The sequence below is a fragment of the Gobius niger genome, assembly GCF_951799975.1.
Source record: "Gobius niger genome assembly, chromosome: 4".
NCBI lineage: Eukaryota > Metazoa > Chordata > Actinopteri > Gobiiformes > Gobiidae > Gobius > Gobius niger.
The window spans coordinates 22,905,905-22,931,204 of NC_136855.1; the positions used below are offsets into that span (position 1 = coordinate 22,905,905).

A 25,300-nucleotide genomic window follows, 5' to 3' on the forward strand; every position below is an offset into this window, starting at 1 on the left:
CCTTAAAACAGAAGGCAACTTGTGACTACTATATAATGTTACACTTTATCTGCGTCGTTTTAAGCGTGGGCAGCACCTTTACAACCTAAACCAAGTCATGCCATTTCTTGTAAATGCTCGGGTTCGAAGAACTCTTCCGGAATGGGCTGGCGTTTGGAAGCGTCTGTAGGCTGATAGGGCGAAGTAAAGTCCGTGAACAAATCACCTCCGAGACATTTCATTCATAACAGAGGCTTGATGAACTTCAGGCATGTGCCAGTGACGCGCAAGTCTGGACTAAATCTTCAATTGTTTGTCAACAGTTCTCTCAGTCGTCATAATGTAAGTTTATTTATGTGGCCTATTGAAGAGATTTGTTATTATATGTCTGTTTAACTAATGACACTTTACTACAGATTTGCACACTTCATCTCGAGGAAGATGTCGCACTGTGGGGGACGCAGGCTGAAGCAGTGGTTGGTGGAGCAGATCCAGAGCGGGCAGTATCCTGGTCTGCAGTGGGAGGATGAGAGCAGCACCATGTTCCGCATCCCTTGGAAACACGCAGGAAAACAGGACTATAACCAAGATGTAGACGCATCCATTTTTAAGGTTGGGAACCGCTGTGTTGTAGTCAAGAAAGGCAATTACTAGGCTGCTCTTAGCTAGAATAGCCTAATTCCTGGAAAATAAAATAAATGATAACTTTTTTTTAATGTTTGTGTTTAGCATTTTATAACAATACAAATATTCTTCTTGTGTTGACAGGCCTGGGCTGTATTCAAAGGCAAGTTTAAAGAGGGGGACAAGGCTGAACCAGCGACATGGAAGACCAGGCTCCGCTGTGCTCTCAACAAAAGCCCAGACTTTGAGGAGGTGACAGAGAGATCACAATTGGACATCTCTGAGCCTTACAAAGTCTACCGCATTGTTCCAGAGGATGAACAGAGGAGTATGTCAATCATATGCCGGTATTTTATTCACACCAAGTTCGTAAATAATGATGAATAATAATAATAATGCTTCTTGGTGACAGATGGTAAGCCCTCTTTGCTGCCCCTTCCAACCATTGCCACCGGTGATGTGACTGACATAGACTGCAGTCCTGATACAATGGAAGATTTCATCAAAGAAGTGAGGCAGTCATTCTATGTCAAAATACTTTGTTACAATCTTGATATCGTCAAGTAAAACATGCTTGTTTTTTCTCTGCAGGAAGAAGCTTGTAGCACCCAGTCCAGTCCAGAGTATTGGTCTCAGGGCAGCGTTAACTGTAAGACCATTTTTCTCATAGCATGTATTTACTCCAAGTCACACGGCTGGTGAAATGGTGTGAATTACTGTTGCTTCAAAGTGATCAACAATTCTTAAAGACAAATGTTGTGATATTGTGGGGAGACATTTGGTGGCTTTGTTGAGTCTTGAGATGGAACAATTGACTAACATCCTGTTGGACTTTGCTGACTGCAGATTATTTCTTTGTACAATCGTGCTAGAGCAATGGTCTTTTGATGATGCAGCAAAATAATGGCATGACATGTGGTCAGAGATTGCTTTTCTTAGTCTCGTGTTTGAAAAATAATCCATCTCTCAATTGTACTTTACAGCTTACCTTCCCCCTCAAGACCCTCTGCCCTCAGGCACTGTAGGCTCAGGTATTTAATGAATTGAACCGTATTTGTTGCTTCATGTCAATATTCTCAAATGTTCTTTTCCTTCACAGCCTTTTCCCAGATGGTGATTCGCTTCTTCTATAGTGGGAAGTTGGCACACAGCACACTGGTTTCTCACCCCGAAGGCTGCCGGATCTCTCCTGGACAGCACTATATGGGTCGGAGTGCCCCGTACAGCTCTGACTCAATGCAAAACGTTTATTTCCCCTCTGCTGAGCTCATAGAGCACGAGCGTCAGCGCTACATCACACGAAAATTGCTCAGCCACTTGGAGAGAGGGGTCCTGGTACGGGCCAACCAGGAGGGCATCTTCATCAAGAGGCTTTGTCAGAGCCGCGTGTTCTGGAGCAGCCTGGGGGAGGCAGCTGTGGCTTACACCGCTGTGCCCCGCAAACTGGACAGAGACGCAGTCGTCAAGATCTTTGATACTGGAAGGTTCCTACACGGTAAGGCTCTTTCTGTCCCTGAAATTATTATTGAAATGAACGATGAAATACTGAATTTTGTTTATTTCAGCTTTACAGATGTATCAGGAGGGACAGTATCCTGCTCCAGATCCCACCGTGACTTTGTGTTTCGGAGAAGAGCTCCAGGATCATAACAATGCCAAGAATAAACTTATCATTGTACAGGTAAAAATATGTAATATTATTATTATTATGGCAATTACTATTATGATTATGATGATGATGATGATGATTATTATTATATTACACCATTATTATGATTATTATTATTATTGTATGTAGATTGCATTCACACTCACAAGTGAATGCCCAAAAGCACAACTGTGTGTACTGGCTGGCGCAGATGCAATCGATTTGTGGGCAAACTCCGCTAGTGATTTATAGCTGCATGTCTTGTTGTTTTGGATACTGGGTAGAACGTCTAACTTGATTATTAATCATCTACACAGATTACCTTGGTAAATTGCCAGCACTTGATTGAAGCGGTGAACATGCGTCGGTCACAGCCCTTTTGCTCCAGCTCGAACGTAGAGATGTCAGAGGACGCTGCTTCAGAGCAGATAGCTCACATCTACCAGGACCTGTTCAGCTACCCTCAGAGGACGTCCTGCTTTAGAGACAACATGAGCATCACTGCCTAAAACTGAGGGTCTTCAGCGAGCACAATCTGTGAACATGGCCCAGTAAAAGGAACAATACTGGAATGTCTATTGATTATAGGCTACTTATCACAGCACCATAGCACATTAGTGTGTATGCTGACACAGAATGAACTCAGCCAAGAACCAACGTCTGCAGAATTATCAGGTTAAACCAGTAGATTATGTCTGTGACTGTACATTACTTATTACTTACTCTACTTCATACAACAGTGATATAATTACGTTTGAATTTATATTAAATACATTGTGGCATTCAGCTACAGATAGGTTTTACTATCAGGCTGTTTTATTCCTCATTTTATATAGTAAATTTCTAATAAATGTTTCACAATTTTGTTTTATTTCTCTTTCTATTTTTATTTTAATAACACAAAGCAGGGAATCACACTAGTAAATTCATTAAACATGGTTTCAGAGTGAGCCCAATTTGGGTCCACATGCACCTCAAAATGTTATGTAGTATGTATCTAAAATTATTTAATTCTTGAGTCTTGTATCTACGGAGAGTAGCAGCCTAAAAATAATAATTCAGACCTATATCCTTATGACAGTTATATAAAATGTATTGAAATAGCAAACAGCATAGATATTGGATAAATTGTTAAAGTATTAAACAATATATTTCGGATGCTTTTGGAACATATGTAGAGTGGTACACACTCATAAATCTACTCTGTCTGACCCTTGTGGTTCCACATCACACTTTACAGTATTCATAGTATTTGCAACTGGAATCTGTGAAGTCACAGTCAAAGTGATAATGGCACGAACTTTAGAGATAAGTTGATATTTGACATGTATTTAAACAAGTCCTGAATGTTTCCTGCTGTAAGCCTTTTTTAATGTGAAGTATAAAAACACTTATTCTTTATTCTTTATTCCTTATTCTTTATTAGGATCCCCATTAGCGCCCACAAGTGGTTGCTAGTCTTCCTGGGGTCCTGACACAATATAAAATTACAAAACAGTTAAAATAGAATACATGAATGTTGCACATTTCATATAATCATGCAGCCTTATATGACACATATAACACACGGTGACTATGCTCACATGTACTGAGCTAATTGACCTTTTACTTTCAGCTTAAAGTGTGGTTTACTCTTAGTATTTCTGATGTTAAAAGGAAACTCGTTCCAGGCGTTTGCTCCTCTGTACAGAACAGTTCTTTTCATTGAGTTACAAACTTATAATAGTGAAACAAGAGTACAGCAACTATAAAAAAGCCCATTTGTTTCTGTTTTGGACAAATAAATAACAGTTCAATTTACCAACTTAGAAGATAAATTTGTACGCCAATAGGTTGCCATAAACATCATTATTTTTAGTTTATTTCAGTATATCAGTCTTGTGCAAACAGTTGCTCTTAAAATGTTTCACCTGTTTAAGCATCACACTTTTGTACCTGAGCCTACATCACCAGCTGGCTTTGTCAGTCTTAAAAGTCACATCTGCTTTGACGTTGTCTAAATACTTGACACATTTCTGCAGTGTGGTTCTCTTTCAATTGCGACATGTCGTTTGTGGCGTCTGAGGCTTCCCACAGTAAAGCTCTACAACGATTGACAAATTGTGGAGACGTTGCCACTTGCCCTCTGTAGCCATGGAGTTTTTCTACAAACACTTTGTGGAAGCAACTTCAGGAAAAGTGCACTGATTTTTGTAATTGAGACGATTCAAACAAATGACTCTGGCTGGTGAAAACAACAAACTTTGATTTTGGTCATTCCTGAGGACTATGAGCAATTGGTCATCTGTAGTTGTACAGTAAAATAACAACACAAATGCATTATTATTATTATTATTATTATTATTATTATTATTATTATTATTATTATTATTATTATTATTATTATTATTATTATCATATGCTCAATTAGCATGTATTTGCACAGTTATTTCTTTTGTCATACAGTATGTATTGTTTTTTTACCAAATAATTTACTCAAATAATATGATCTGACAAAACCCTGTACTTCCAGGCGGTCTAAATAATCTTATGGCAGATGGGGATGTTTTATTGTGTTTTCTTTCTATGTTCTTTTTGTGCAGTGATTCTTGTTGCTTTGTAGAACAACCATTCTGTTATGTTTCACCAATTAAGAAATGTAATCCAAAGATCTATGAGAGAGGCCTGTAGTGTGAGCACATCACATGTTGTAAGAGATGTGAGTGTAAATTAAACTTTGTTAGCTTGTTGCTTCTGATGAGGGGCAGCCCCGCTGCTGGTGGAGTACTCTTCAGGAGATTGTCTCCAGAGACTATGGTCTCTGCACTGTAGAGGAACTGTGAGTGAACAACCAGGTGAACAAGGACACAATAACACATTCACAGACATGTAAACCACTGAACAAGGCCAGATCCTCTCAACAGGTATCACTTCTTAAACAGGCTGTTCTTGTCGAATGAATATGTTAAAGATGAAACTACTGTTTGTGAAATCTTTAAAACAGAGGTTGCGCTTTGTGACTCGAGTGATCCCTGAGCGCCTGATTTGGTGTTTTAGACAGGAAACCCGGGGGATGATCCAGCAGAAGTTTCTTTATGAAAAAGAGGAACAAACAGCTGGCCTGTTGTGAGCAACACTGATGGATAGATAGGCAAGAAGATAGCACATTTTGCAACAGATTTAAACTGCTGCAAGGGGGTGGCAGGCTGGCAGCAGTAGCTCACTGGAGGAGAGACTGCTCACTAAGATTGGCACTTACATTAGTCAGCACTGTTGCTGTGTCCTGGGGCAATCATCATCACCACCACCACCATTTAGGTACATTTCAGCTCAAAGCTTTGCTCCTCTATACTGAAGTATTCCAGCCAAGGTCAAAGTGCCAAGCTTTATTCAGTGAATAAAACATTCATGATCTCAGATCATTTATTTGTCTCTGTCTGCTTAATTTTTGAGAAATTGTATAAAATCCATGACCACAGCTTGCAAAAAAAATAATAATTGCAAAAGTGGAAAATGTAATGTTTTACGTGGGTGGAGATGTTTAAATGTATCATATTCAGAAGAAACAAAACTTATGACAATAGTAGAAAGGTGCTGGGGTGAAAGCAGGGGAAGGCCGCGCGGTTCGCTGTCCCTGGGGAAACTCACAGATCAGAGGATGTTCTCACAGCTCACTGCTCTGTGTGCAAACAACCAAGCAGCACACAATGTGACACGACATGGCTATAATCAAAGAGGTCATATAGTGAAAAACAGCATTTAACATTTAAGTTATCATAACAGGTATATGATCACTTAAATGCACTGTTATAATGCGTTTCCTGCTTGTTACAATGTATTTTACTTAAACGGTATTTGTTGATATGTTTGAGGAACAGGGTCTATGTGGTTTGACACCTTGTTTCCAACTATATCATCAGAGCGACTGCAGAAGCTTTGATTACACAACCTTTGAGGCCACACGTAGTGGTGAGGTGCAGGTGCTGCAGGGATGAAGGCTATATTTAAAGCCGGTTTAAAGCTGTGGGGCAAGCGCTGAGACCACAGAGCTCTGTAGAAAGTCCACCGAGAATACATAGTTCCTACTTTGATAAACCCACAGCATCACATGTCTTAGGTGGAATTACCTGATTAAAAAAAGGTACTACAAAAGCCCGGACAGTTTATTTATTTGTTTTGTTATGATTATGATAAGAATCATGATAATAATATTGACTTATTGGGCTTTAAAAGCTTTAAAAGCTTGACAAGCTTTTAAAAGAGAAACACTGAAGTCGTTATTCATTCACTTCTTAATCAGTGATAGTAAGCTACTATTATAGCCACTGCTGTCCTGGGGTAGACTGACCGTTGCTATTCATTAACTCACCCACTCACACAAGCAAGGTGGGTGAAGTGTCTTTCTCAAAGACATGGGGTGACAGTGGCTCGGATGGCAAAGTGGATTGTCTGAAAACCAAGATGTGTCAGTTGGAAGCCTGGCTCCTGCTGGTGCAGACTGTCGTCATGTCGTTGGGCGCCTGCGTATGAATGCAGTTTGTGATTGCATTCATGACTGAGTGCTGGTTCTGGACGGAGGGTGTTGATGACGCACATTGGCAGCTTGGCTTCTGTCAGTCGTATAGCAGTCATGTAGTAGTATAGAGTAAATAAATGACGAAAGTGTAGCACTTTAAGAAACGTGTGGGCTTGTAAAGCACAGCATTATTATTATAATAACAGTCTGCACAAGTAGGAACTGGAATGCATTTAAAATGCTGAATATTTCTTTGCACTGGGATGTGCACAGCCCTAGTAAATGTATTTCAATTATTTATTATGTTCTGCATGTTGTTTGTATTTAACTTATTTCTAACTCTAAATGTAATTTTTTGATAAGGTTCAATAACTGTGGAGTTTGTTTGGGATTTGAGTATTACAAGACCTACAAAAAGGCATAGGCCACAATGGTGGTAAAATATATATTCCATTACCATGTATTTTGGTGAGCAGAAATTAAAATTAGAAAAAGGGGAAATGTAAAAAAATAAAAAATAAAAATCTAAGAAATTAATCATCCAGATTTTCGATGAGTAATCAACCATGACATGAAACTTTTATATCAATAGAAAGTGCAATAGGGAAAATCCCACTGATGATCAATTCAGGGTAAAATATGCCTCTGCCATAACAGATGAAGCCAAAGAAAAGCATACAAATAGACGACTTAAAAAAAACGGAGCTTACAAAAAAGACGCGCTGCAGCCGCTGATGAAATAAGTTACAGTGTCTAGGCCCATTTACAAGTCCGACTCGGCTACAGGATGACACCTGGTGGCAAGACCAAGGTTTGCACTTTATTTATTCATCAGGCTATTTTTTAACAGTTCCTTCAAACTCTATCTTGGTTACAATAACAGGCGACACACGCTTCAAAGAGAGGATAAATAGCCGGAGGTGCTCGCTGGATCTTAGCCGTGGGAAGTGCGAGGTGCTCCTCAGGAAATACGCGCAGAACAGCAGATACAGGTTGGAAAGGAGAAATCCGAGGCACGTCTGTTTTATTAATTCAACGCGTTTCTACACAGGTCTTTTCAAGGTAGTGTGAGGCCTGCTTCATAATTATTATTTGCACAGTTTATGACAGTGGTTCTCACGCCAGGTTCCACTTCATAAAATCTCTGGCTTCCAACTCCAAGTGCCGCCTCTGCTGTGCCCGATCTCGTCAGAGATTGGTAACACCAGGCAGCCTCGGTCAATGGAGTGCGTGAGTGGTTGGTGCTGATCTGATGGCACAGAATGGCAGCCTCGTCTCCATCAGTCTACCCCAGGGCAGCTGTGGCTACAATAGAAGCTTACCACCACCAAGTATGGATTAAATGAATAATGCACTGTAAAGTGTCTGTGAGTGTCCAGAAAAGCGCTATATAAAACCCATGCATTATTAAAATAGGCTATTTGAACTTTTAATATTTGAATTATGTGTAAACAAGGTGTAAACCTGAAAAATACCTAACTTCAATGCATCAATAAAGCTTGAAATGATCTCTAATTTACAATGATAAAGCCAAAAATTACAGCAGTACCATCAGTTTCAGAGCCACAGGTGCATGATATGAGTGAGGCAACTGTGAACATCAGTGTCTTAAAAGGCAATTATAGTTATTAAGCACAAAGCCAAACAGGAAAATAGACACATCACGAAGTCTCATTTGAGAATCCACAGAGGGAAGCGCTCTCATTACAGTCTGTGAACCTGAACATATTTGATGCTATCTCCATCACTGGACTCAACCACTCTCAACTGAATCGTAAAAACGTGTACAGGTTGGTTTATAATCTGTTTTATGATGGAGAACTGAAATCTTCGAGTATTTAGATCTATTTTTATCAACATAATAAAAAGTGAATAGTCATGAGTCATGACAGTTTCTCAACCACTCTCCAGTCACCCTCACCTTATTACAGTATTACAGTACTGTAGGTAACTACTTCATTATGTAATCTATATATGTACAATGTTTTGCAGACAGTATGTTGTGAGAAAATGCAGGTGGGTTTGTCCATTGTAGATTTTCAACAGAGTATATTATCATTTTGAAAAGTAAAATCTGAAAACAAAAGTTGTTCCTTTAGGGATGTGAAAGTGCCTTTGACTGAAATTCTGTGATAGTTTACTAATACGGGACTTTCTGAAACACGGCCTATTACAACAATTACATTATTTTCATGTTGCAACAAGGACAAAGACTTAGAGTAGTTGCTTTAAGTTTTATCTTACTTTCATGCCAGAATGAACTATTTTTATTCATTGTGAAATGAATTGACAAATAAAATGTTTGAATCTTTGAATGCCATAAAAACATCTGCAGGGGTTCACAACAATGTAATGTCCTATTCCCAAGCCTGGATAAAAGTTGTGTCATGATACTAAGTGGCAGTAATATTATAATTATTCAGCCATGACGTCTTGAGAATTGTAGATGTTAATAAACGTTGCCTTACCCATGCTCATATATATTTATTCAACTAAAGTTGAATCGTATCCTTTCGAGCGAATACACTTGTTGAATTTCACCCTGCCGCAGTGGAACCTGAGGACACCCTAACTTACTTTATTTTTGGCTGCACTATAAACGGCTTGACTCCTTGGACAGAAGACAGCTGCGAGAGCAAGATTTACTCGTCTGAGCTCTCGAGACTCTCCATCGCATCCTGGATCCCAAAGAGAAAGAAAGGAGCAGCTCTGCCTTCAGCTTCTCCCTTGGGGTGAATTACGATTTCCCGAGTCGAGCTGGACCTGGGGAAACGTCCTGAGTGGTCATCCATCAGCCTGGGTGTCTGCATCCTCCTGAACAATGTGTGACCCCTGGGCGCAAAGAGGGTCGCATAAGGGGTGACTTCCACCTCCACCGGCACAGACAGGCACTTAAAATACACTTGTGCACAAACACCCACATTAATACAGGTTTCTTATGAAAATGATCTTCATATGCTGTACATAGGCCTGAGACGGTGATTGTGGGTTCTTTTGTGACTCACATCTGTATTCTTGGTTACACTGGAATATTTGTCATTACAAAACAAGACTTCTTGTGGCAGTAATTCCTTCTAGTATCATTTTCAGTATCATTTTGTGTGATCAGCAAACTCCAAAATTGGAGGGGGTAAATGAATCAAAGGAAAAGCATAACCTAGACAATGATTAAAGCATTGACATTGTTGCCATAATGTGTAGCCTACCTTATAGAGGAAGAGGCAGTCTGTAATTTGACTTTTGACGTAAGAGCTGCGACTTGCAGAGACTATGCATAGGCCTAAAGCTCTGTGGTTTTACGCGGCCTCAGTAGCAGCTTTAGAAGATGCGATCTCTTTGTGTCTCATGAGGCGACTTTCTTTTTTCTAGGATGGGAAAGGCCACATTTGAGAACAACCCTAGTTTAAACTGATCCAAACTGCCCTAAACCTAACCCTTAAAAACAGCAAAATTAATAGAAAAAGCTCTTTCCTATCCTAGGGGGGAAAAAATGCGTAACGGAGATCTGGCTTTACGCAGCTCCTTTTTTATTCCCTTACGCTCCTCCCATCTCTCACCTGCGCATGTCAGCGTGCACATTAAGTTCGATATCGGCATTAAAAAAGCAAAAATGCACTTTAGAAAATGTCTCAGTGTTGAATGTATCGCTCATTGCCTTTACCTTATGATTTCGAAAGGTTTTAAAGCAGTACAGAAGGTAGGCCCACGCGCGGTTACTAAGCTGCGTCGTGATTGGCGGTTATTATTCAGGTAACAAACATGTCTGCACGCAACTTCAGCACACCACACAAGGAACACATGAAATGGTGAAGGTAATAACATTTACGTATAAAAAATACAATAAAAAATGCAATATGTTCAAACATTCATCTTGTTGTTCAGGCAAGAGGAAATGGACAATGGGACCAACACACTCAACAAGCCAACAACAACAATATGGAAAATGTGATTGAGGTAGGATATCGCTACTTTTACAGACAAGACGTGAATATTCAAAATGAAACATGTCTAACTGTATGTTTGGTTGGGTGACCCCTGTTGGAAAAAGAAAGGAGCTGATATTCACTCCTTCGTTATAAGGTGCAGTTAGAAAATGTACAGTCCTAAACAATTTTGAAATAAATAGTCAAGACATCTCATCTATATAGAATCAAATATTGAAGAAGTAAGCAAAAATACAGTGCATCAAATTACTGGGATGATGATAAAGCAACAGTAGTGGCAGCCGGTATTAGTACATAAAGTCACATAATTCCCATTTGTTCCCTTACTGGTTCTTCTGACCTCACCTGCATCATTTTTTATCTCAGTAATGCAGTGTTTGAGGAAACTAGCTTCTCATTCCACATGCAATTTCCTGTAATAAAAGAGCAGTTTGAGATAATGATGCTGGAGCAGGCCGATGCCATGATGAGATTACGACTTTTTCACTGGGGAATGGTGTCCTCTTCCCAGTTTAACAATCTTACTGTTAGTTGTTACATTCTCATCCATATTTGTGTGGGATATTTTACATAACAGTTTCCACAGAATGCCCTCTTCCAGAGTATGGACATGTGGAGATGAATGGGAGCTTTTAACTTGAAAAACAGGAAGTACCCCACAGCTATTGGCCTGTTTATCTGCCATTACTCACACGGAGCAGCGCTAGGTGCACACTGTCTCTAATCATACTCTGACCTTCGAGTTGAACTTGCCTCTTATGACCTTTCTCACATTAACACATAGCAATAGTGGTTGGCATAATCGTCTGTTTTTAGCTGGAGAGTCAGACTATTGGGCATTGCTGTGTTTACGCAGATTTAAGACCCAAAGGTTACTTGTTGTAAATCCTACTGAATATGCTCTGAATAGAGATTTAAAGTATTCTTTGGAGTGTTACTCAGATTAGTCTATGACATAGTTCTGGCTCACTGCAATGATGATGGTAAACCCTGAATGTCAAAATGAGTCAGTCATGTTCAAGCTAAATGGATGTGGTTGAGCTGCAAAAATGTCCTTGTGGTTGTCCTTGAAATTATAATATCTTATACTCTTTCACATTTTTCACCTACTTTGCGTAGTGTGGCGGTATTTGTTGGCAGCTAAATATTTTCATCAAAAAGTTGCATCAACAAAATGTCATCATTTCTGAGGCCTATATTACATCTATGTTTTGTTTGCTTGTTTATTACCAAGGAAAGTCTTGTCTTGTTTTGGGGGGGTTGGGTCCTCAAATATGCCACTTATTTTAGTCTTGTGCCTCAAAATCCTTTCAATTGACAACAATCTGGTCTTTGTGATTGAGAGAGAGAAAGAGATTTCACTTGTATTGTTTTCACAGACATGGTGGAAGATTATGATAAAGTGATTAAAAAGTGACAATAGTGTTCATCAGTCGTCTCTGTAAGTTGTCCAGTTGTTCTGTCATCAGAGGGACTGTGTTTTTTTTTTTTTTTCTTTGTCTGCTGTCTTGTCTGCCAAGTGTGTTGAAATGTCCCAGTGCAGACTGCGCAGGCCTTTCTTGGACATGGGCTCCAGTAAGATCTTCCAGACCTAATTCAATTTCTGTCACTGAAGACAGATGAAGGCTCCATTTAGCTCTGTGCGAGTTGTCTTTCTCTTCCTCTGCGCTTAAAGGGAAGTAGCGATAGAGCAGCAGATGGAAAGTGAAAGAGTGTCACCTACGCACTGGTTTTGTTTTACCAGAAAGAGACAGTAAAGTAGGAACATATGACAGTCGGCTAATATATTTTTATTTGCAGTGACTGTGTCAATAGTGACTCACGTCTGCTTGGAGCGCGTATGGTTGTCACTGAACAAGACAAAGCTGTTGAGCGGGGCCTCCCTCTGTCTGTCTGCGTCCTCTCGCAGACCATTGTTGGTTTAACCCTGGTGGGCAGCCGGCGAGCCCCACACAGCACCCAGACACTATCATGTGATTTATGATGCGAGTCCCGAAGAGTGCAGGAGATGACCACTCAGATCTGACCTCTGCGTCTTTATCTGCCACTTATCAAGGGCCAGAACACACTAAGAGTTTACTCACGTATTACTTGCAGAAATGGGGGTATTTTGTGACGTGGAATGGCTTTAGTAGTAGTCGTAGTTCAAGTCTTTTAACCAGAGTTGTCTGACTAATTTATATATATTATTCCTTGTAGGGTCAGGGTAAATCCTGTGTTTGTTATATTATTGCAAGGCCGTCATCACTTCTTTAAAGCAAAATCTGCTTCTTTCAGTGCCTAATTCATAATTTTCTATTTGAAAGGGCCACATGCTAATACATGAAAAGGCCAAAGGGGTCTTGACCAGGCAGGTGAAATATTGTGTTTGTCCTATAGAGGGAGTCCTAACGCAATTAAATCCAACCCAACGTTGACGTGGTGAATAGGCAGATGATGTATATTCATTCATGTCAATACAAGACATTTGATTTAACTTTGTATAAATCAATTAACCAACTACAGCTCACGCCATTTGTTCAATGTAAAATTCACACACACACACACACACGCACGCACTCACACACACACACACACACATACACACACACTCACACACACACACATACCTGAGGGTTTCTTGAGGAGCCAAAGAAAAGAAACATTTTTCCACAGACTTGACCGTAGAACATCTTTAAAAACAAGCACATTGGGTTAGGGTGATGTGATCTATTTCTGCTGCAATGACACACTGCGGGTTTCACTGGAAAGAGAACAGCATCCCTACTTCACAATGAAAAGGCCCACACAGACAGCGACTGTCCACTACCAGGAAAAAAAAAAAAAGAGTCACTTATGACAAATTATTGAGAATAAAGAACATAAAAAGAACACAAAAAAAGAAAAATCAGAACAGCAAATTGTGTGGGAGCAGGTCTTCTGTAAAAAGTGATGCTGACATGAAGACACTGAACAGATAAAACTCGTAAACCCCCCGCTCTGAAGTACACACGGCACGGTTTGGCTGAAATCAGTAAAAAAAAATCTACCTTTGGACCTGCCGGGTGAACCTTTATGTATATGAACCCATCTTATCTCTTGTAGTATTACTTATGGCACCAAACAGAGATCAATTTGTCTCAGTCAGTTGAGGGCAGACCTCACCCTCTCACTCCTCTTTCCAATGATCTATGTCCTCCTCCATTAGCCCATCAGTCACTGGATTAGCCACTAGAGGCCTCTGTCTGTAGCACTATAGCAGCAAGAACAGTACACACGCAAGCACATCAGCCAAGGTACAACCTCATAAAAGACGGCGGATTCGTCTGTAAATACATGAAATAGAAGTATATTTCGGACTGACACAAACTGACCATATGTTTCTATTATCTGACATCTGCAAGAATTTGATTATATGCAAAAGTGTTGTTTGGATAGTCACTGTTATTGTTGGGGCTGTGATAGTCCTACAGATAAGCTCCATCTCCATTTACAATCCCAGCTCCCGAGATCGCCTCTCTTTCCTTAATAAGTAAATTACCTCTAATACCTTCTGTGATTGGCTGCTCTCAGTCTGCTCGGGCCTCATGTAAACCAGATGTCACTGTACCAGTCAGTGCAGAGGTTACATATGCTGCCTAATGCTGGGCCCAACACGGCACCAGGGGGCATGTGTCCTCCTCATGGACGCACATGTGCTCAATTTATGTGAGAAGAGGCATCGTGGGCTGATGTCTTCACATGTTTCGCTCAACCCAAGGTGAACTCCCGCCGCCGCCGCCGCCACCGCTGCATCTCCAATTGTCCTCCATCTTCTCTTGCCTCTTCATTTTCTCCTCTGTCACCAGCACTCCTGTCCTTTTATCCGAACAGCCGTCCCGATCCCCAGTGGACTCATTTCTCTCGCACAATAACAAACAAAGGCTTGTGTGGAGCGCTCTCGGCCAAATCCAATTGGCTAATGAGGGTATCAATTGATGTTGAGGTGTAACACAACAAGCTGTGTGCGGTAGAGCTTTCATTGATCAATAGGCACATTTGTCCACTTGGACTGTTTGACATTCTCTGGATCCTTATCATGTAAACACAGAGGATCTTTAACTAGTGACATCCCTGAACTTTAACATGTTACAGACTGTTCAGATAACATGTGCCTGTTATATATTTTACAACCAAAAGGGATCAATATCTGAATAAAATACAATATGAATCATTTCAATGGTGTCAAAAATACATACTACTACTAATACTATTTATTTATTATTTTTATTTTATTTACCGAGTGCATTGTCCCAGTTCGGCTTTACCCAAATCTAAGAGCTTCTCGGCTGGAGAACAGCAGTGTAATGCCTCATTTGAAAGCTAAGACCTGCAAAAGTGATCAATACTTTTAGTGACATTTTTGAAGCTTCTTTGATGTGATTTTGTCGTTTCTTGTTGCTTTTTCATCACTTTTTTGTCATGTTTTCACGATTTTTTGTCACTTTTTTGTTGTGTTTTTGCCATGTTTTTTGTCACCCCTTTGCTGCGTTTTCATCCTCGTTTTCGTCACTATTTTTGACACTCTTTTCAAGAAGCTTTTAGACCTGGGTAAAGCCAAACTGGAGAAAACGTGCTTGGTTCAGGTGGGGGTTAAGAGGTTAAGGATAGTTATGCCCACTGTTTGTTAGGTGTTTTTTGAGCTTTTGTTTTGTGTGCATGACTACAGCTGTTCAGTATGTTTGTGAATGTGCTTCCCCCGCCACTTCACTAATAGTGGCCCCTGTCTATGCCATGTGTTCATTTTTGGAGCGTCCATCCATGAGGTTTCTAAAAATACCCCTCTCTTGCTGTTACCCCCTCCCTCCACAAACAGACAGTCAGAGCCTAAGTACAGCGGGGTGATGAAGCCCAGGCTGACCCTCCTGTGGGCTGCTGCCACTGACCCGTACCTGTCTCTGTGAGCTTTACAGGCAGCTTCACACCGCTGTGTCACGCATCGCCACAGAGAAGGCCCACAGACACTGGGCCTTTGTACCGGCAGCAGCGTGTGGGAAGAACCCTCTCCACTCACTGCTCCATGAATGGATATTTATGTCTCAACCTTATGTATCAGACTGGCAACGTTTGACCTGCAAAATTGTGTAAATACATTTTATTTTCAATATTTTAACAACCACTACTTAAAAAAGGCTCTGTAGATAATTTTAACTCCTGTGGTCCAAGCTACTTCCTAAATGTCCTGACCTGATGGTTTATAAGCACATTTCACATTCCAGGGAGCAAGGTGCAGTCATACAAATATTACGATAGATGATTTATAATCAGGTGCACATTGCTCAGATGTTTTTTTTCCCCCACAAACGTCTACTTCCACGAGACTAGGACAACAGAAAATAAAAATTAACCCCCACCTGAACCGAGCACATGTGTCCCCAGTTTGGCATTACCCAACTAAAAGCTGATTGAAAAAAGCGTCCATAAAAGTGACAAAAACATGATTAAAAAAGTAATGAAAAAATCACTAAAACATGACAAAAAAGTGATGAAAAAGTTCTGACTAGTTTAGACCAAGTTTCAACTGGTTAAGACAGGTTGGGACTGGTTTATACTGATTTTGACAGGTTTGGATGGGTTTGGATCAGGTTTGATCTGGTTTAAACGGGGTTTGGACTGGTTGAGACCAGGTTTAGACAGGTTTAGACAGGTTTAGACTGGTTTATATTGATTTTTGTGGCCATACCGCCTTTGCTCTGCCCAATCAAGCTAAGCAGGGAAGGGACTTGGGCAGGACTTGGATGGGAGACCGTTTGGGAACACCAGGAAGCCTAGCGAATGTAGTGCGTGAGGGCAGCTGTGGCTTATTATTATTATTATTATTATTATTATTATTATTATTATTATTATTATTATTATTATTATTATTATTATTATTATTATTATTATTATTATTATTATTATTATTATTATTATTATTATTATTATTATTATTATTATTATTAGGCCCGAGCGGCCTGGCAGGGCTCGGGCCTATTGTAATTGTACGGCAGTGCGCAGAGCGCACTGAAGAAAGACGTGCGCGTAGCGCACGTCCCGAAAAGAGGACGCGCTCTGTTCTCCGCGCTCAAGAAACAGAGCGCGGAGCGCTCTGTTCTCCGCGCTCAAGAAACAGAGCGCGGAGCGCTCCCCATGCATCAGACAGTAATAGGGGGGACTCCCGGCACCACGCCCTGTCCGGTGAAATAGGCGTGTGCCGCGAAAGCGGCACATTTGTAACTGCTCGTGTGAAAAAAGGTGAAAAATCCAGGCAAGGCGCAACATCGACAAGAAAGTAGTCGATCGACTATGGCCCTAAAACAGTCCCTAAAACCCTACTATAGTGACTCAGGGCATTGAGGCCTATCTGGTAATATAGGTGTTTGCCGCGAAAGCGGCATATTTGTAGTTGCTCGCAAAAAAATCTGAAAAAAAAACGCATTAAGAAATATTGACAAAGAAGTGGTGAAATACGAGCGCAACACGCTCGTATTTGACAATGAACCTCACGGGTGGGTTACTGGACGTGAGACCTTTCCGACGATATAAATATGGGCCGCCGGAGGCGGCGCTATATTGTTATTGTAAGAGTTTTTCTTATTCTTATTCTTATTATTATTTTTCTTCTATCCGTGTTTTTTTGGAATAACTCGACGAGTCGTCGACGAAAACTCACCATTTTTTGCCCAAAATTAAAAATCCCGGCGATACATAGTGTCAAAAAGTCCCATTAAAAAATGTCGAAAAATGGCGCGTCAGCGCCCCCTGGAAAATCAGGATTACATTGCGCCTATGGAGAGACCCGAAAACTTAAGTTCGTCGTAGACGAAAAAAATTCGGCACAGTGATTGGTCACATGGAACCAAAAAAAAAAAGATATTACGCGGTTGCTAGGCAACCAACAGTATGGCGGCCATATTGGCCAGAAGAGCGACCTGGCGCCGAAGGCGCCTTTTCGTGCCCTCGCATTTGAACGAACTCGTCCTAGGGCGTTGAACACAGCGACTCCCCGGTCGCTCCAGATCATGGAGTTATTAAAAACTCCGGTTTTGTCAAAAAACTGAGTTTTTTGTCAAAAACTCCGGTTTTATCATGGCAACGCCATGAATTTGGCGTTCGTTTTCGGCGTTCGCCGTCGCCTTCGAAGAGTCATAACTCGCACAAACTGTGGCCGATTTTACTGTAACTTGAATCGTTGGTCGAGTCGTCGGCCCCGGATGTTTTGATATGGGAATTTTGAAAATTGGGCGCAATAGCGCCCCCTGTAGAGCACCGAATAAAAATGAATGGGGAAAAAAAGTAAACTTTGTCGTAGACAAAAAAAATTTGGCACAGACGTCCGTCACGTGACCCTGATCAAAAAAGTCAATGATGACCACGCCCATTTTCCCACCGTGTTGCCATGGCAACGACCCGATATAAAGTTTGGCGCAGCCAAACCAAAATTGGTACACACCTTCGTTATGACTTTCCGAACAAAAAAGTACATTACGTGGTTGCTAGGCAATCCACACAAAGTCGGCCATTTTGGGAAATATCGCGTGATCTGGCGCCGAAGGCGCCGTTTCTTGCCTTTGCTCTTTTATGAACTTGACGGACGGTGGCAGTGACAGTGCAAACACGTATGGCGCAGCAGCGCCCCCCGGTTATTGCGGTGGCGTGCGACGGCGTGCGCCAACCGGCCAACGCTGCTCGCGAGGGCCTCTAAATGCCGCTTGCGGCTTTAATTATTATTATTATTATTATTATTATTATTATTATTATTATTTTGACAGGTTTAGATTGGTTTAGACAGGGTTTGGAATGTTTAAAGTGAGTTTCTACTGGTTTGGAAAGGTTTGGACTGGTTTAAATCAGGTTTAGATTGTTTTTGGCAGGGTTGGACTGGTTTAAATCAGGTTTGGAAGTGGATTTGACTCATTTAGAGCAGGTTTGTGCTTTTGCCGCTTGCTCAACCAATTGGTCGAGGTCTGTAATTTTAAAACGAAGGGAAAAAATGATTAAAAAAAAAAAAAACATTTATGTTAGTTCCCCAAATGATAAAGAAATACTGTATTAAAAATAGATAGTTATTTCTAAGGGCTTACATTTAAGGGTTAAAAAGTGATGAAAAAGTGACAAAAAACAGGATAAAAACGATGCAAATGTGACTAAAACATGACAAAAAAGTAATGAAATAAAAATAAATACAATAAAAATGTTTTAAAAAGTGAGGACAAGGCGGCAACAACGCGAGGAAAAAGATCCATTTAGATCCGTTTTAGCTTTCAAAGGAGGCATTACTCTGGCCTATAGGCTCTAAAAATGTGCTTGGTTAAGATGATGGTTGAGAGGCTAAAAACTATAACAGGGGGAAAAAATAGAACAGGGTAAACACGTTGTTGTAGAGTGTGCTTAGGCTGCTATTGAAGGGTGAATAGTCCAATTAATTGATAATATATTGAATATTCAGGCGTTGTCATGTTTTATACATGATCAATACCTGTGGACACAAATTGTATCGCCACAATAATTGCAGCCTTTGTGATTTGCTAAATGTGATTTGATTGTTTAGCCCTAGATGAGGTTTATTTGCTTCACAGATAGTTAGGAGGAGGAGTTAGGAGGCAATCATGATGAAAAGCAGATAGATACATTTCTGTCCGAACTCAAACCCGTGACATGGCGTCGAGTCGTAGTGCACTATTTAAACATATACCATATAGGAGACGTTCTAGTAATTCTAAAGCTGTACTTTGTGTAATACTATGCATATTGTGTTGCTTATTTACTCATATTTTTGCATCTGTCCACCAGCTATGTCAGTGCATTGATATCCAGTGGCCCATATAGTGTGACGGTGCAGGGCAAATAAACTTCATCTGGAAGCCATTAGGATTGGCTGGAGCCCTGCAGCTAAGAGAGCTTCTGCCCTGTTACGTCCTCCTTTTTCACAGGACAAGCTCTTTCTGTCTCCGTCACTTTCCTGTTTCAAATACACATGATAATATTTTAGAGAGACGTGCAACAGAATGACTGACACACAAGCCAATGTTATGGGCAGAATCCTGTCTATTTGGACCCCTAAGAGGAACGTTCTGGTCCAGCCTGGAGATCTTTATCGTGTTGGCGGCACTGTCTGATTTTGTGTGTATTAGAGCGGCTTTGTCCCTGGAGAGGAGTGCAGATAGGAGCCTGGAGGCCACAGGAAATCCACAGAGACAGACAGATGGAGAGAGTGAAGCCTGTCAGAGTGATGTAAAAAAAAAGGTTCCCTTGCTTTAAATTGATACAAGATTTAAATGTCCCTGTTCTCCACCAAAGATGTAGAGTTTTAGTACACAAAAACCCCAAGAGGATACTTTATAGACAGACAAAATTGCAATATCACCTTTAATGCCTTTCGTCTATTCCAGTGGGCTGAAATTCTGGGCTTTCCCATGATCACCTTTAATGATAAAAGACCACAAAGGCATTATCTTCACATCTTTATCTCTTGGGAGTTGTGTCATAGACTTTCCAAAAAGCTATTTGCGTCATTCGACAATTGCATGAACCTGGAGAAGCTGCTCGCGTCACTATGTTATGACTCAGGCCGACCGCTTTTGGTTGTGCAGCTATTTAAATCTATTGAAATCTTTATTGGGCGCGTCGCTGAAGACATGTGCGTTTCCCCCTTGTGAAACTCCAGCGCTCGGACGTACAATTAAACCTGATCAACAGCCCCGTCAGGCGATCTTGGCTCCGCCGCTGTTCCACCTCCCCCCCCAATAATCTCCTTGCATGCTGTAGGTTTTTCATTTCGGGATATTGTGATTTCAGTCAGGCTGCTCTTGTGGCCTTTAACAGTTCACTTCCACTCACGGCGTAGAAGCTCGATGACTGAGCGCTGGTTTGAAGAGGGACCACCCACACACACGTAGATTCATCTGCTGTCCGGTTCGCTCCGTTTCTCCACATCTTTTTATATGCAACATTCACATATGTCCAGGCTGAACAATCACCCATTATGAAGATCATGGCTGGAGGAAAAGACTGGACTTCAAGTGACCCATGAGCCCTCATGTCTGGTCTGTAGCCGAATAGCAACTCTCTGTTGCAGTAAGCTGTAAAAATCACGACAGAATGGGTTTTCTCTAATATATAGCTTCATCCATATCCTTTTTTTGTCTGCAATCAAGTATTAAAAGTTAAGTGCTTTGTTTTATTTGTCATACACACAAGAGTCTCCATCATTCTCTATAGCGCCCAGAGGAGATATACAAACATACAGGATGAAGATGCAAACTCTTCACAGAAATGTTTTGTCCGGTCCAGGAAAATCAAACCTTAGACCTCCTTGCGGGTCGGCGGAAGTCTTAACCACTGCTCCACCGTGTAAAAGTACCTGTCTGACTAAAATCTGTTAGTGAACAGAGGGATAGACACAGAAATATCAGCAGTGCCACCCACTGAGAAGTTTGCTACATATCAGATAATGGCAGATCCCCCAAAGCTCCAAAATGGGCTTGCAAATTACCACCACCTCCTCCAGCATTTTGCCTGCATACCAACATACCCCGATCCCCCTCATCCTGCTCCTCTCTCTCCCCATCTCTGTCCTGCGCGCTGCCTCTCAGATTACCGTGTGGAGCTTTTGCCTGGTTTACAAGACAGTTAAGTCTGCACAGAGCCATCCAGACCCGAGCAGGAAGAGCAGAGGCTTTTCCTGAATTGGCTTCTCAATGACACTGCTCTACAGGTCACACGGCTCCCGTAAACCGCCCAGATAAGACAACATCATAGTTCCTGGCAAAACACAGGAAAAATGCCTTTGATTTTTGTCAAATTTCATTCTTCCTGTATACCTTTTCAATTTGAACTATTGAAAGAATGGTGATTTTTGTTTAAACAGCATAGTTGTTGTTTTCATTTTATTTTTTAATTACGGAGAAAATATAAAAGAAACCCATAACCACATAATTAACAATACCTAACAATAACAAGACATTTTACAATAACCACTCACTAGCCAAAACAAGTGACACAACAGCACACACTGTCATTCTGCGCAGGGACAACAGATGGAAAATGTGCAATATATCGCCTGTGTTGTGCAATGTCCCTGTCCCTGTAACTGTGTTTCTGGGACTCCTGGCAAATTCCCCACTCATAGACCGGATTTATTGTTTACATACAAGTATTTGGACACTATAATAAGGGATATGTGGCTCGCCAATAGTGACACAACAGTTGTAAGTATAACATTTGGTCCCAAAATGTAGTTGTTTTTTCTCTACATTTCACATCGCGGCCCATGTTCCCGCGTTGGTCCCGGCCTCTTGATGACACTGGTCCACTTATGTAAAATGATGTTTAACTGCGGACTTCCTGTCTCTCTCGCACCCTCTGACTCCGTGTGCACACTCGAGCCAGCGTGCTTCAGATGATCTGTGGCCTCGTGCGCAGGTATTCAGGCTCATGTTCTCTGTCTCTGTGAGTGAGTGTACATTAACGAGATCATGTCCAGCGTGCGTGTGAGTGTTGTTAATGTGACTTGGTCCCAGAGACAGGACAGAGGGAAAAGGGGAGCGAGAGAGAGAGAGAGAGAGAGAGAGAGAGACCAGGAGATCACCTTGTTGGATAAATTGTTTGACATGCACATGGAGGACATGATAAACAGGAAGACCCCCCGCAGTCTCCACCACAGCCACACGCCAGGGTCATCTCAAGCATCCCCAAACCAAACATGTCACACAAAAGCATGAGCATTGTTATCAGACCAAAATTTAAAAACGCTTGACTTTTCGGATGAGAGAGTATATTCTTAGTGATATGGCATTATCTTTACAGCAGGGGGTTTAGTGTATACAAGTTAGACATTGTTCCCCTGTGGATAAAACATTCCTGACTGCAGTAGCATTTTGCTTCATTCATGCAGGTTTGTGTAATCCTGATTAATCTGGGCCTTCTGTATTTCCTGGATTTAGCGTAATAGATAGTGTCCAATAAACCATCAGCGTACCTGTTCTGAGCAGTTCCACATTCAAACTACATTCGTCGCGGCGCCATCGATTTGACGGCCTAGTGTTTGCATGGGGTCGTGTGGCCTGAATCGTGATTGCTGCCCCCTCCCTAAATGTTTGTGTAATTGGCTTGTGTTAACCTTGTGACCCTCTGACTGCAGCCTGAACTCACCCTGATCATGTCACTAAAGAGACTTGCCACCACAATAAGGAACAATATCTTGCTAACTGCCATGATAAAAACTCAGGGGATTCATTTGCCTTCTTATATTTAGAAGGAATATTAGCCTTACAAATTGTGATGAATAAAAGAATCATTGTGCATCTCAATAGAGGCATACACTTTAGAATACGGCCCAGTAAGTCCATGGTACTTACAGTGGTAGTTACTAGTAATTATGTGGTACATCTTAAGTAATTACAGGGGTACTTTTATGTAAATTCATTCTGTGGCTATAATCCGGCATGTTTACATCTGTTTTGGTCGTTTCAATGCAGATGTTCATTGATGTGCATTGTCACTATCACATAAATAAATACACTTTTTGGTACATACAGTGGTAACTAATAGATAAAAAGGCCTGTAAATCTGTAGTACTTACAGTAATAAATACTAGTAATTAAGTGGTACACCTATGGTACTTATTGTGGTAATTCAAGGATACACAGCATTAATTCCCAGGTAGTAAATATCATACTTCTAGATACATTACATTCAGAGGTAATTTCTAGAAATTATGTATGATTTTGTTAGGATTGTATGACTATAAAACTTCTAAAATGTCTTTATTTTTAAAATGGAATAAGTAGCACAGAAAAGACTTACCATACAGAGCTTACGATTTCAAAACAAATTTCAAGCACGAGGAAAACACTGTAATCAAAAGAAAGAGACTTTTAACATTTTATGAAGTCATCATAATAAAAAGAAACAATCATATCAGTACCAGCTACCATAACCCACTTTTATGCCAATTCTTACTATATATCACTGAGTGTCTACTACTATAAGTACCCAGTACCTGCCACTTTAGGTATCTGGTAGATTCAATTCTAAGTACCCATTACTTACCAGTACGTATCTAGTACTTACGTTGTTATTACACAGAAACTCTTTAAGTATTTAGGAATTCCTACTGAGGTTCACTATGAAGTACCACTGGTACCTCTGTAAGTACCAGGGATGTACAACAGTAACTACCTATTAGTTACCGGGCCGTATTCTAAAGTGTTACCAGATAGGGTACTGCCTAAATTGTTGCAGAAAATTATTTACTAATTGTAGACATTCAATTCGATTCAATTTTGTTCCATTTCGATTACATTTTCATACATTGTGCAGTTGTTTGACCTACACCTGAGCACAATTTTATACATTTTTGAGACAGCTCTGTGGCTTCTATACATTAGAAAACATATAACATAACACATGTGGGTGTAGTTTGTCGTGAAAATGCTTTTTTCTGTGGTGAAGATGCCCTCCCACACACTCACCCCCTCAAACCTGACTTTGCTCCAAGTGTCTTTCATTTGCAGTGATTTGTTCTGTTTTTTCCGTGTCATGTTCAGAAGGAAATGCATTTATGTAACTAGATGCTATGATTACAAGCAAACATCTGCCTGTATGCAGTTAGCCAGCGCACAGAGGCTGACACTCTGGATGGCAGCAGATTAAGGTGCCAAAATTAGAAAACTGATCCATGGCATCTGTAGGATTTATAAAATAATGACATGCAAATCAGGCTTACAGTTGTAATTCAAAATGTGTGACTGAACTGAACTTGCGTTTATTTTTCTGACTCTCAAAAGCTGAGGTCATTTTCGCTCATGTTTATTAGCCTTTTTAAAACCGCTCATGCATCATGTATTCATTTATATTTGAAGTGAATAAAAAAAATGGTAAAGAACACATCAGCGGCATTATTAACAGCTCCACGACAGGGTTTAACTATAAGAATAGTTGTGTGCCGTGTTTGTAGGTATGCAGAGAGGATGAACAGTGGCAGAGGCACGACAGTGGACCACAGTATCAGAATGCAGGACCCTCGAGTGTGGGTAAGGGCCCAAAAGTGGGTCCCTTTCTAATGCATGAATACAATTGCAGAAAAAGGTTAAAAACACTTCTGGAGCTGGGCGATTTTGATGTTAACATTTGGAGCTTAAATCAACAATGATTTTTGAGAAATTTCTCTGTTTTACATATTTATTTGACTGAAACAAAAAGTGTTTCATGATTTAATGCTGAAATAAAGTCATATCACTATGGCGATGGTGATGGCCACAGTACTGGTGTAGTGAACTATCTTTTGTAACAGAGCTAAATAATGATTGTTTGATTCAGATAATTGTTTTAGTAACACTGGGTTGCTCTGTAATCTTTCTGTGAAATCTGCCCATATTTCAAGGAGATGGAATTTACTGTGTTTGCCTTAATAATGAATTGCCTTAACAAAAACAGCCCTTTTCCATGCCACTATTACACCTATGTACATCAGTGAAAATGTTGAGCGCTGGAGTAACGTGGGGTGTACACTAATTCGGTTTTGGCAAGTATGGCGGCAACAACGCTCATGCCAGTAACATTTGTTTAGTGAAGTCTAATGCTGCTCTGCTTCACAAATAGGCCAGAGAG

General features: G+C 40.7%; 1 protein-coding gene across 1 annotated transcript; it reads left to right on the plus strand.

Moving 5' to 3' along the window:
* The first annotated feature begins 79 nt into the window (after positions 1 to 79).
* On the plus strand, positions 80 to 3,050 carry irf8 (interferon regulatory factor 8). Its single transcript, XM_079555282.1, has 9 exons — positions 80 to 321; positions 396 to 591; positions 748 to 931; positions 1,016 to 1,113; positions 1,195 to 1,252; positions 1,587 to 1,634; positions 1,703 to 2,098; positions 2,169 to 2,284; positions 2,569 to 3,050. The coding sequence occupies exons 2-9, from the start codon at positions 421 to 423 to the stop codon at positions 2,758 to 2,760; spliced, it is 1,263 nt and encodes a 420-aa protein (XP_079411408.1). The 5' UTR covers positions 80 to 321; positions 396 to 420; the 3' UTR covers positions 2,761 to 3,050.
* The last annotated feature ends 22,250 nt before the right edge of the window (positions 3,051 to 25,300 follow it).